Source organism: Diospyros lotus, chromosome 7 (assembly GCF_014633365.1).
Source record: "Diospyros lotus cultivar Yz01 chromosome 7, ASM1463336v1, whole genome shotgun sequence".
Lineage (NCBI taxonomy): Eukaryota > Viridiplantae > Streptophyta > Magnoliopsida > Ericales > Ebenaceae > Diospyros > Diospyros lotus.
The window spans coordinates 31,744,574-31,757,210 of NC_068344.1; the positions used below are offsets into that span (position 1 = coordinate 31,744,574).

General features: G+C 38.3%; 1 protein-coding gene across 4 annotated transcripts in view; it reads right to left on the minus strand.

The window, feature by feature from the left end:
• LOC127806429 (protein ENHANCED DISEASE RESISTANCE 2) overlaps positions 1–12,637 on the minus strand; it is an 87,005-nt gene that overhangs the window by 47,932 nt on the left and 26,436 nt on the right. For all 4 annotated transcript variants that reach the window (XM_052343720.1, XM_052343719.1, XM_052343718.1 and 1 more), the window contains exons 2-6: positions 12,070–12,144; positions 11,817–11,870; positions 10,848–10,913; positions 10,432–10,490; positions 10,102–10,178 (exon numbers count right to left, since the gene is read on the minus strand). In XM_052343720.1, the coding sequence (XP_052199680.1) occupies positions 10,102–10,178; positions 10,432–10,490; positions 10,848–10,913; positions 11,817–11,870; positions 12,070–12,144 (331 nt within the window). The remainder of the gene's footprint in view (positions 1–10,101; positions 10,179–10,431; positions 10,491–10,847; positions 10,914–11,816; positions 11,871–12,069; positions 12,145–12,637) is intronic.

Sequence of the window (12,637 nt, forward strand, 5' to 3'; positions counted from 1 at the left end):
AATAGGGGTTGTGCTAAGTCAAGCGGGCAGACCAGTATCTTATTTGAGCCAAACCCTTGCACCTAGACACTTAGGCCTCAGCATATACGATAAAGAATTATTGGTTATGTTGGTGGTTGTGGACAAGTGGAGGTATTACCTAGAGGGCAGGAGGTTCATCATACGAACAAACCATAAAAGTTTGAAGTTCTTGTCTCAACAAAAGGCACACAACCTGCCAACGATGCAAACATGAGCAAGTACCCTACCCCGACCGATTACAACCCCTGGAAATTACCTCCCAAGCTTGGAAATAGATCTCTATGGACTTCATTGAGGCCCTGCCTAAATCTGAGGGATTTGACACCATCTTGGTAGTGGTAGATAGACTGACTAAGTTTAGTCACTTCCTCCTCCTTGCCCACCCTTTTACAGCCACTGAAATGGCCAGGAAACTTATGGACGGAGTCTTTAAAGTACACGGAGTACCGAAGGCTATGGTTTCAGATCGTGATAAAATATTTACAAGCCAATTTTAGAAAACCTTGTGTCAAGGGTTGAGGATAGGGCTGCAAATGTCATTTGCCTACCATCCAGAGACCGATGGACAGACTGAACATGTCAATCAGTGCTTGGAGACATACCTCCGGTGCCTTTGTTTTACAAAACCTAGAACTTAGAGCCATTGGTTATCGTTGTCTCAATGGTGGTGCAACACTAACTTCCTTATAGCCCACAAAAGAACCACATTTGAAGCTTTATTTGGCTACCCTCCTCCTATAATTCCAGCAGTGATGCACTACACTCCAGCAGAAACTTCAGCTGACCACTACCTCCAACCAAGACAGGACGCTCTACAAGTAATAAAGAAGGAGCTCAGCATGGCCCAACAGAGGATGAAACAGAAGGCAGACAGGCATCGCACGGATAGGACCTTTGAATTAGGTGACAAAGTATATTTGAAGGTAAAACGATTCCAACAACACTTATTCCACAAGGGACCTATCACTAAAATTAACCCCAAATACTATGGTCCTTTCAAGATATTGGCCAAGATTGGAACCGTGGCATACAAGTTGTAGCTACCTGAAGGTGTGGGTCTACATCCAGTCTTTCATGTGTCTCTTCTCAAGAAGGCAATGAGGAATACTACATATACTAGCTGGGATATACCCGAGTTACAAGATGATATGGTAATGGAAGTCGAGCCTAAGGCAGTGATAGATCGGTGAGTCATTTACAAAGATTCCCTGCCCATCACCCAAGTTCTGGTCCAATGGACACGCCTACATCCAGATAACACCACCTGGGAATACCTACCAGAACTTCTTCAGCGATATCTCAGGGTGGCCAGCTTCCTCCAATTTCTTGGGGACAAGAAATAATTCAAGGGGTGGGGAGTGTCACAGCCCAAGGACAAGTCTGTAATTAGAGAAATATAGCAGGATATAAGGTGAGATTGGTGTAACTGTAATAAGCCCACTTGGCACATGGCCACTTGGAGGTTCTATAGAAGTAGTTAGAGAAAGTCTGTAGTTGTAACAAACACCTATAAATAAGAATTTGCTCACGAGGATGAGGATATGTGAAGATTAATCCACAAGTCCTTTCTCTCCTAATTCAATCTCTATTCTCTCTCTCTATCTCTCTCCTTATTTCCTTCTTCCCGCTTATTCTCTTCCTAAATTCTGGAAGAGCTCCCTGGTCAGATCTCGAGATCTGACAACATGGCATGAAGGCAAATAGTCAAAGAGTTTTCAACCTTATTGCAAACATCTGTATGTATCAGTTAACATCATGTCCCAACCACAATAATCACTATAACAATTAACCACCAATTCATCTAAAAGCTTAAGCTATAACCAAAAGGGATAATTTTATTTTTTAATTTTCCAATTTTACTTTCAATGTGCTTCCTCACTTGACTACATAATTGAGTTGAATAAGTGCAACTTTGCGAATATTAGGTTATGGGTAATGTTTGATCATGGGAAATTTACTTACTCCAACACAACGGCAGATTATTGAGCATCAACTTATTTAAAGCTTAAACTATTAGATAAGGATATTTTATCTTCTATATTATTATTTTTACTCTCAACAACAACAATAGAAGAAAGTGACAACAATAAAGAAGAAAAAAGAGATTGCCAAGATTCAGAAGCTGCATGATTAAACTATCAAGCTTATAGTTTGATGGTGATAACTTTTGACATACCTGATCTACATTATTTTCCCTTCCCTTTTGAAGCTTGCTTCAAGTTGTTTGGAATATCTTCTTCCCACTTAAATTATATTAGAGCATCCAAAATTATTCACACAGTATTTCTGAAGTCTATGTTACTTTCTTCTCCCTTTTGAAGATTGCTTCAAGCTGTTCTGAATATCTTTTTCCCACTTATTTATAATAGTGTATCCAAAATTATTCAAACGGTATCCTAAAATTCCATAAAAACACCAAGTGCAGTGTTCTCATGAGCTTGTCCATAACATAGAACATATACATCTTGGCAATCTAACAAAACAAAAAATCATTTTTGGAAAGCCAGTATGAAAAAACCACAAGTTTTTTGCATATGCATACATACATACATACATGTGTGTGTGTGTGCGCAGATAAATTCCACCTTGACTGGGCCATTTTTACAGACACCCCGCTGTGATTTAGTTTTAGTATTTAGGGTCCCTATGGTTTACTTTTTAAACATATTTTGCAAGACAAACACAAGTTTGACCTAATGGAAAGGATTTTTCAGAAAACAAAAAAAAAAACAAAACAAAACCATAGGGACCCGCAATACTAAAAGTAAACCACAGGGGATGTTTGCAAAAATGCTCCAAACCCACAGGAGGTCAAGGTGGAATTTACCCAATACATGTGTGTGTGTGTGTGTGTTTCTTTTAAGCAATCATGCACTAGATAAAAGATGAGTAATGTCCATTGGACTAGTATTGTGTCCAACGGCAAATTTAAGTGACAAAATAAGTTACTTTTGGCCAAATTTGTATAAAACTAAAACTATTCTTCAAATTACTTAAGTTTTTGCCAAGGATTAAGGCAGATATACAAGGTTTTCGACAGCCTTTAATAGATTCTAGTAGCAAACCTAGGCAAAGCATAACTTACAACACTGCTGTGGTGTGCCTTGCGGTCAAACAGCTGAAGTTGGAGGGTTTAAAGGTGCAACCTATGATTTGACTTATGGCGATAGAGAATAAAAGCTTGTAGGTGAAGGTTTATGAGGCAAAATATTATCAAGCCATAATGGCTTCGGTTGGTTTCATTTCCAAGTATTTTAGTTGCTGGAGTTGCAAAAGTACTTGCTGCAACTGTCCCTTTAGCCATTTTCTTAATGATACTTATTTGAAAATATAGTTTCTGGAAATTCAAGGTTTTGCTGTTAAATTAAAAGCAGGAAGTTGAAGGTTAAATAGCACATGGTAGACAAGGATCTTAACCACAAACTTACAGGAAAACACATGGCGTACTGACGTCTATGTAGTATTTACAGGATCATTTATTGCTGCTTGCTACTAAACAAATTATGACTTCTACATGAAAAAGTAGTCAAAATGATCAGATTTTAAGTTAAACAGACTTGGCTTGGAAGTCATCTGAACATGATTATGACTTTGATCTTTAAGGACAAACTTACAGGAAAACACATGGTGTACTGAAGTCTATGTAGTATTTACAGGATCATTTATTGCTGCTTGCTACTAAACAAATTATGACTTCTACATGAAAAAGTAGTCAAAATGATCAGATTTTAAGTTAAACAGACTTGGCTTGAAAGTCATCTGAACATGATTATGACTTTGATCTTTAAGGACAAGCTTTGCCCTGAATATTCAATATTTAACAATTCAAAAACTAAAGCTTTTAACAAAGATCACAGTGTCTTGGGGTCTACCACACCCCACGCTTCCAGGACCTGATCCTGCTACCCTTCTATGAGTAATTGCAGGGGAACTCAACTATTCGTGTATTCACAGCTAAATTTATGTACTTACTAATTTTAACTATCTAGCTGTGTCCAAATTTATGCCCAGTTAAGAAGTTGTACCACTAAAGGCAGACCCACCCAAAATTGGTCCCCATCACACAGCTATCCTTTCATTAATTATTTCATAGTGTAAATTTCCCATTAAAATTTCAACTAGGTTACCAAGGCTGATTGATTGCTCTAAGGCCTCATTTGCCATCACTTAGGCCAATTAGTTCATCAGTGACACTAAGAGTCTCAGTTGTACACACTACTTATTTAATTCTCAGTTTCTGTTCCAAACTCTCAACAATTTCCCCATTTGTCTGATTGTTGTTGAGCAGTTTTTGGATGTCGAACAGACCACCCGAAAAGGTAATTTTAATGTGACTGATCCCAGGGGGGCTTTTGCAATTGTCATGAACCTAGGGTTCATAACAGGCTGAAATTGGCAATCGGAAGGATCCGATTGAATTAAGGTCAAGAACATAAGGTATAGAGGGAAGATTGAAGAAGAATGGGGGAGAAATTAGAGAAAATTGAGGGAGGGCATAAGAGAGAAATGAGAGGAAAATTTGAGAGAATTTTTAGAGAGAGAATGAGAGTTTTCAATTATCAATTCAAGCATGCCCACTCTCTTATAGCAATGGCTTATTTATAGCCTCCAACCATCATCCGCCTATGTGCAATACAACTATAAGCCTAACAAGTAATATATCCTTATTACAATATTGCCCTTATACTACTATTAAGGACATGACAATTCCCCCCGCTTGAAACATTTCTTGTCCTCAAGAAATGCCAAACCTCCACAGCTTCTCATATCCTTTTTCCTTCTCTTCCACAGCTTGGATGGAGAAGTTTTGAAAAAATTCTGTATGCATAACAGATTTGCAGTGGTTCTCATGTACTTTAATTCTTCATCACTTTTTGCAACAATATCCGCAAACGCCTTAAAATGCGGCAATATAGAAATGTCGAGTCTAGGAGTTGCTGCAACACTAATTTCCGTCATCACCCCATCCGTCGTTGCAATAGAAAAAAATCCCAATTGGCCATCTGGAGCAATAATGCACAAAGCCGCAACAGCTTTGTTCTCCATGGTCAAGCTTTTGACTGCTACATCTATCTTCCTTAGCTTTCCTCTTGTTACAGCCATTTGCCAAGATTCCTCACAACTTTAAATCTGCTGTTGATGAGGGAAATGCCTAATAGGGTCATAACTCATAGGAGATTTCCCTTGGCTGGAAGAAAAATCATCTGAAACACCTGTCTTGTTTGCGTCTATTCCCTCCAACATAAAAAACTGGTTTGCACCTTTTGAATTCTGGTTTACATCTTTGGAAATGACAGCAACATGGTGACACCATTTAAGATCTACAAAACTTCCTCCTGCTAGTGTTGTCTTCACCCTCTCGTTAGCTAAGGAATCCTCAGCATTATCCGAAACCATAGGCAATGGCATAGTATCCTTAGGAGCTCCACCATCAATTCCATTTATGATAGAATTCTGATTCGGAACACCATCCGATCCTTCCGTCCCTGCTCGAACCACCAAAGGTAACGGATTGGCTTTAGCTTCCTCTATCAGTTCCTCAAATGCTGCTCCTGTTTCCTTTCTTAGCCTTTCGATAGTTGCATCTTGAGGTAGTAGTTCTATTTTTAACTTCTCAACCAATGCAACAGAATTCCCTTCAACATTGCGGTTTGTCGACGTTGATTGAGCCTGTGTCTTATTTAAAACAATTGGACCAATTTCAGATTCTGAAGATTCAGAGATGTTTATCTCCAATTCCAAAAATCCCTTGTTGCCTCCTCCTTGACTACATCAATCATTTCTTGTTTTGGGCTTCCGTGATTATCATCGAGTCCATCTTCACCAAGAATTTCTTTTCCAAAGGAATCAGTACCTGTTGTCCCAATCACCGGATTGTTACAGCTTCCCTCTATGTAATGTTGTTCACCGCCAAAACTACTCCCAACTTTACAGTCATCCTTCTTGTCATTGCTGCCTAAATCCGAATATTTCTGCTTCTACCCAGAATCTAAAACATGCAGTGACTTGGCCTTCCACAAGCTTGACTTCTCCTTAGGCTGGTCCATTTTGAGAAATTCCTCCTTGTTAGAACTTCCGTGATAATCATCGAAGTATTCTACCAGAAAATTGTAATGATACTTCTTAATAAGTATCATCGCGAACTCTTGCAGCTTCTCGCATATCATAAGCCCAAATTCCTTACTCATATCATGTATCTCACTGCTTGTTCTCTTGTCTCATTGGTTGATCTCATTCTCAAACTCCTTTTCCCCTGTTTATTGCTTCTGGCCAACTGAAAATGCAGCACTCTTCTGCTGTAGTTGAGGCTCCACTTGTTTCATGTGTGCACTCCTTTCCATGGCTGATTTTTCACAAACCGTATACTTCAAAATCCAACGTTTCTGTTGTGCAAATACTTCCAGACTTGATTGAATTCTGCTATGCAAATACTTCTGGATTTGATTGAATCGGCAGCCTCCAGATTCGCCTCACGAAACCCCTAAGATCTAGATCTGCTTTGCCTCCAAATCCGATTCAATTCCTTCCACTTCGGCCAAGAATTACTGCAATTCACAGCCAAGCATCACCTCTTGCTTTGCCTTTCAAGTTCGCCTAGCTTGTTGAAATTCACGGCCAAAATCGTTGGCCTGTTCCTCCAGTCTCTACGAGTCTCCTCTACAATAGCTTCACTAATTCGCCTGCAACTTCAATTCTCCAACAACTGAACAGCTAGGCAACGGATCTGATTCTGCCTTCTAGCTTGTCTGTTGCAAAGTCTCCTACACTCACCTAGCCTTCTTGATCAACTACAGCAACTCGGAAATAAGCAGCAAATCACCCTACTGTTCCACCTTCAAGTCGACAACCTAATCTGAAGTGATTCACAGTTCCACCTTCATAGTCGCTCCAATTCTGATCCCATACCTGCTACACCACTCTTATTTTGACTTCAAATTCAACTCGGTATCACCGTCGGCCTCTCCTGGTTTGTGGCGTCTTCAATTGTACTGAGTCCTGATTCCAACACCCAATCACCGTCCAACACTACAAGTTAGCCAATTGTTTGTCTATGATCGCAATTGTCGTTGATCATCAATCATTCAAGAATTGGGACGAGCCTGAATCGCACTTCCAAGTTCGGCCTCAGCTATCAGCCCAAGCTCAATCTCCGTGCGTCGGAATCAAATTTCTGCTTTGTCCTCAATTGCATATGCTGATCGACTCTAATGCAGTCGACACAATTTGCTGGATTCAAGCCGAAATTCGTCTGACCCTCCTTCGCACGCCAATTCCAAGCAAGACTTATAAAAATTCGTTGTCGTTCGTCAACATCTTGCCTCGCCCATTCCAAATTTGTTGTTGTATCACCTTCGTAAATCATTGTTGGGAGATTAATATCTCCCAATATCAACCACCTTCTGGGTCACCAGAGTCACCAAACCTAATCGCCGACCTATCAAGCGACAACACCAGCAGCGCACCAACCGATCACTCCAGTCACGACCCTCCTGGCTATTTGTGTCACCACCTTCGACGAACTCCGACACCAATCACAAAGGCTCCTCAGTTCGCGTTGCCTCTGATGTTGTCCGCGTTGCCAACTTCAGCAGATCTCCCGTACCAGTCGTTTGCTCTAGTCGCGAATCCTCCTGGCTTGCTCGTCTTTGATTCCGGACAAGATTACTGGAGTCTTAGCTGCGAGCCAATCCCTTACTTCTCCTTCAGATCTGAGCCCGCACTCCCTTCCTCGTGCATCGAAATCAATTCCGAGATTCAATGGCCGTGGATCATAAGCTCAATTCACCCAATCGCTTCTTGAAACTCAACCAGCTCCGCGAACTGTTCTCCAAAATAGCCTCAATCAATTCTGAGGGACACCTCACTTGGTGACGATTTGTCCTTGGTTCCTTAGGAATCGAATCGGAATTGTTGGCCAATTTGTTCTGTTGAAGCTCCTCGACAGTTCGCCCATATCACTATATCTGCCTCAATTCCATCTAGAATAGATTGAAATTACAGCCGAGAAACGATGCTCTGATACCATTTGTCATGAACCTAAGGTTCATAACAGGCTGAAATTGGCAATCGGAAGGATCCGATTGAATTAAGGTCAAGAACAGAAGGTATAGAGGGAAGATTGAAGAAGAATGAGGGAGAAATTAGAGAGAATTGAGGGAGAGCATAAGAGAGAAATGAGAGGGAGATTTGAGAGAATTCTTAGAGAGAGAATGAGAGTTTTCAATTATTAATTCAAGCATGCCCACTCTCTTACAGCAATGGCTTATTTATAGCCTCCACCCATCATCCGCCCATATGCAATACAACTATAAGCCTAACAAGTAATATATCCTTATTACAATATTCCCCTTATACTACTATTAGGGACATGACAGCAATCAGCTTCGCAACAGCACCCCCTGCTTTAATGAATCATCCACCCTTTCCAAGTGTGATTTCTATGTTATGTAAAGCCATGCTTAGGGGCACATCAGTTGAAGTAGATTCTTCTTTTCTTTTCTTTTTTCCTAAGGAAGTATATTCTTCTTTTTGATCAATCAAAACCCCTTCTCAAAACTGTCAACAGCTTGGAACTGAGAAACTGAGAATTAAATGTGTAGTGTATACAACTAAGGATCTAAGTGTCATTGATGAACTAAATGGTCTAAGTGACGGCAAATGAGTTGTTAGGACAATCAATGAGCTTCAATAACCTTGTTGGAATTTTAATGGGAAATTAACACTATGAACTAATTAATAAAAGGATAGCTGTGTGATGGACTAATTCTGCGTGAGTTCACCTTTAATGCGATTACTTAATAACTGGGTGCAAATTCTGCACACAGCTAGACAGTTAAAATTAGTAAGTAGATAAACTTAGCTATGAATATACAAATAGTCAAGTTCCCTTGTGACATCTTGCAGAAGGGTCACAAGGTCAGGTCCGGAATCCAACAGTTACAGCTTCACGAGTTTTATAGAATGGCTCCTAGCCTACTCTTAGAGGTCAAGAAAGAGTAGAAAAATAACAAAGAAGTCATACCTTATTCCAAGGAATGACTTTCTGAACATTGGGTTGCAACATATAGCAAATGATGGCAATTCTTTTAAATTCAACTACAATTAATAGATAAAAGAATTTACTTATACAACAACGATTACAAGACTTAAACCCACTTGGTGGGTTTAACTACTTGTAAAGTGTCTTTAAATTTTTCCCACTTATAGCCACTTCAGTAACATTCAAAATGAGGACCTCTGACACTTGAGTTCTAAGCAACTTCTGGAACTAAATGATTTATGAAAATCAAATAGTTTAATCTCAACAGTAACAGAACCCATGGTTCACTATTCCTGCAGCTCATATCCAGTAAAACCTCAAAATCAGAAATCACCCCCACCTCTTACACCTTAATAAACAACAACAGCAATCATAAGTCTTTACCCCACAAGCTGAATTACTGATGTATAAGCCAAAATAAGAGCTTTGCTTTTGACAAAAAAGGCCTCTAGACTGGTAGTCCAAGGATTAGGTTTTACACTTCAGAATTTAGTCTCTCTTGTAATATGGTTGCTAGGGATGTCAGCATCATTCCACACGTGGCTGGATCTATGAGTTATAGACTTTGTTCAGTGGTATTTTACATGTTTTGAGCTCTAAACGTATAAAGCAATAGCATGAAAACTCAATCTGTAATGTGTCAATGATTTCCAAGACAAAGGAAACTCATTGTCATATTTACATAGAGACACATCATTAATCATCCAGTCTAACGCATACATGCACATAAACCATACATATGCACATATCGGCATCACCCAATATCAGACATATGGATAATACAAGTGATAGAAAGTTGAGAATTCAAGCTAAATAAACCACTTAAAAAGAAAACGAGTTGTTGATTTTTCTTTTTTTTGGTGGAATGGGAGGAATATTTGAACATTTTAATTAAAAAAGATGTTACAAATCCTATTCCATGGCAATTGCATAATGTCCATTCAAACAAATTACAATGATTAATCTGCAGTAGTCCTGAAATAAATAAAAATTATTTTTTAAGAATAAAGTACAATTAAACTATATGCATACCACCTTACCTTGTCCAATTTTAATTAGCTTTTTCAAGCCATGCGCATAACGCCTTACCCTAGGTCGATGTCCTTCAAGATTGATCCTTGATAAAAGGAAAGTAAGGTAGAATTAGGACATAATTGATTACAATGTCACCACATGTAAACTTATAAAAATATAATCAGACACGGAAAATTTGTTAGAAAATAGATGGACTACTGTACTATTACTCCCTTATATGAGCTCTTGTTGATGGATATAAAATACATGCATCAACAAGCACTACATAAAGCAAAATCAAATGATAATTCTGATAAATGTCGTCATTTGTTCCTGTTCCACTAAAGAAAACATACTCTGTCTCCATGTTCAGTTTGTTTCTTGCACTACCACCTCGTGAAAGCTCATATTCAGCCTGACAATACAAAGAGTTTATATTGAGATATAAATTGACTCAAATCTCAGTTACTTAGAAAATCCCCCTAATTAGTCAAACATAATATCTTCACAATTTAGAAACAGAGTTACACCATCAAATTACAACACCAAATTGTTTGTGGAGGGAAGATAACATAAAAATATGGAAGAGAGGAACATGGATAAAGAAAGAAAATGGTAATGACCATTTCTTTTTTTCCTTTTTATTCTTTTTTCTGGCAGGGATAGTTGGGGGGGGGGGGGAATGTCAGATTAATTAGTCTATTAATGACTGCATTCAGCTCAGAGCTTCAATTATAAATACTAACAACACTGGGATCTACTTCTTCCTTACCATTTGCTTGGCATGATCAAATGCTTCCATCCATTTGCGGGTTTCTCCAGCTGAAGTACAAGCAATCTTGTAGCATCATAATGATTAAATGTGAGAAGGACTAACATAAAAGATAATATTTTCCACCAAAATTGCACATGTCAAGTAACAACAAATAATCAAACTAAAGAGAAATCAGACATGAAATCATTTCAAGTATAGTCAACAAAAAATCAATTGGGTGCACTAATTCAAAGGTTCTATTATGATTTTCAAGACAGCTAAATGGTTAGAATAGTAGAGTACAACAAAAACACTGTAACGCTTGGAAGTCTGTGTATTGTCACAAGATACAATCCATTCAGAGGTACCATAAATCCAAGAAAAATGTTCACATCTTTCTCTCATTTTCTTTTAAAATACAGGTATTCCGACTTTCAAGTATAGGTCTTTTTTTTCTTAGATCCACTATCAAGAATAGGTCTGCTGACTTTTCTTGGAAGCAGTTCTCATAGCTGCCCTTGTAAATTGACTACTTTGCACCTTCTTGTCTCACATAAAACCATACCAAGTGCACTCAGTATGAATATAAGAAGTCAATACCATCAGTTACTTGTTAGGTCCATGTGATGAATAACCATTAACTTACAAACTTAATGTGGCACATTGTCTCAGGTATCAATTCTGCTCTTTGTAGGGTTTAAAAAGGTAAGGTGACCTTACCCTTTTGGTGAACATATGTAACCTATGCGTGATATGAGGCATTCTATAATCATCTAAATCCTGAGTTTCACTTACCAAATTAGATATTGCACAACAGTTCAGGCCAATAAAACACATCATAACAAATGTGTGTGTATGTAGAAATAGTAATTCAAATAACACTGGAAAGATTAGAACTACAAGTCAATATTTTTTTTTTTTTTTTTTTTTGTGGGGGGGGGAAGGTTGTTGCAGCAGAAAAGAGTGTATAAAAAGAAATCAACTTACTTCTCCCTTCCTTGAATCATCCAACCGATTGTAAAACCGTAGAACATAAAATTCCTAGTAAATTGAGGATCCAAGTCAGGTTTCTGTTATGCTTTAAATAAAACGAAATGAAATACTGACTGCCCTAAGGCTGGATGAACTATGCAAAAAGAGAGGGGGGGGCTATAACCTAAAATACTGACTACTAAAAACAAATTGCTCTTATGTAAAAGCCTTCTAAAAGTACATAAATAGGGGGAACTGTATAACTCACACCATCATTGACCTTTCTTCGTCCCAACTCTTCCACCATAAGTGTGTGCCCAACAACACCCCTCCTAATGGGCTTCTGCAAGAAGATATGCCAGGCACAGAAATTAGTTTGAGATTCAGTAGTAAATAGGTAAGTAAATACCCAAGAATTGGAAACTTAGCTTCCTTTTAATTCTTTTATTATTAATCAGTACTTGACATTGCAGTTGCAACATATGCAGATGCTAGTCTTAACTGTTGAGCAAAATGCAAATGATAAATAATGCTAAAATATCTGCTAGATACTAAAAGTTTTTGTATGATTCATTCTTTCATAAACAATTGAAAAAAAATACCAGAATGATAAAATAAGCAATGCCTTCTTGTTCAATTTTCTACAAGTGATTTCCTCCAACTCCAAGAGAATAACTGGATTCCAAATAGGAAATCATTAGTAGTGTTTTAAGTAGCTAGAGCTATCTGAATGTTTCTATGTTTGGATATTTCTCACAGGCCGCAAACATTCAGACATTGTTCCTTGGATCAGCTTCCATAACATGCTTTAATAATGGGCAACTCTCACCTAATGC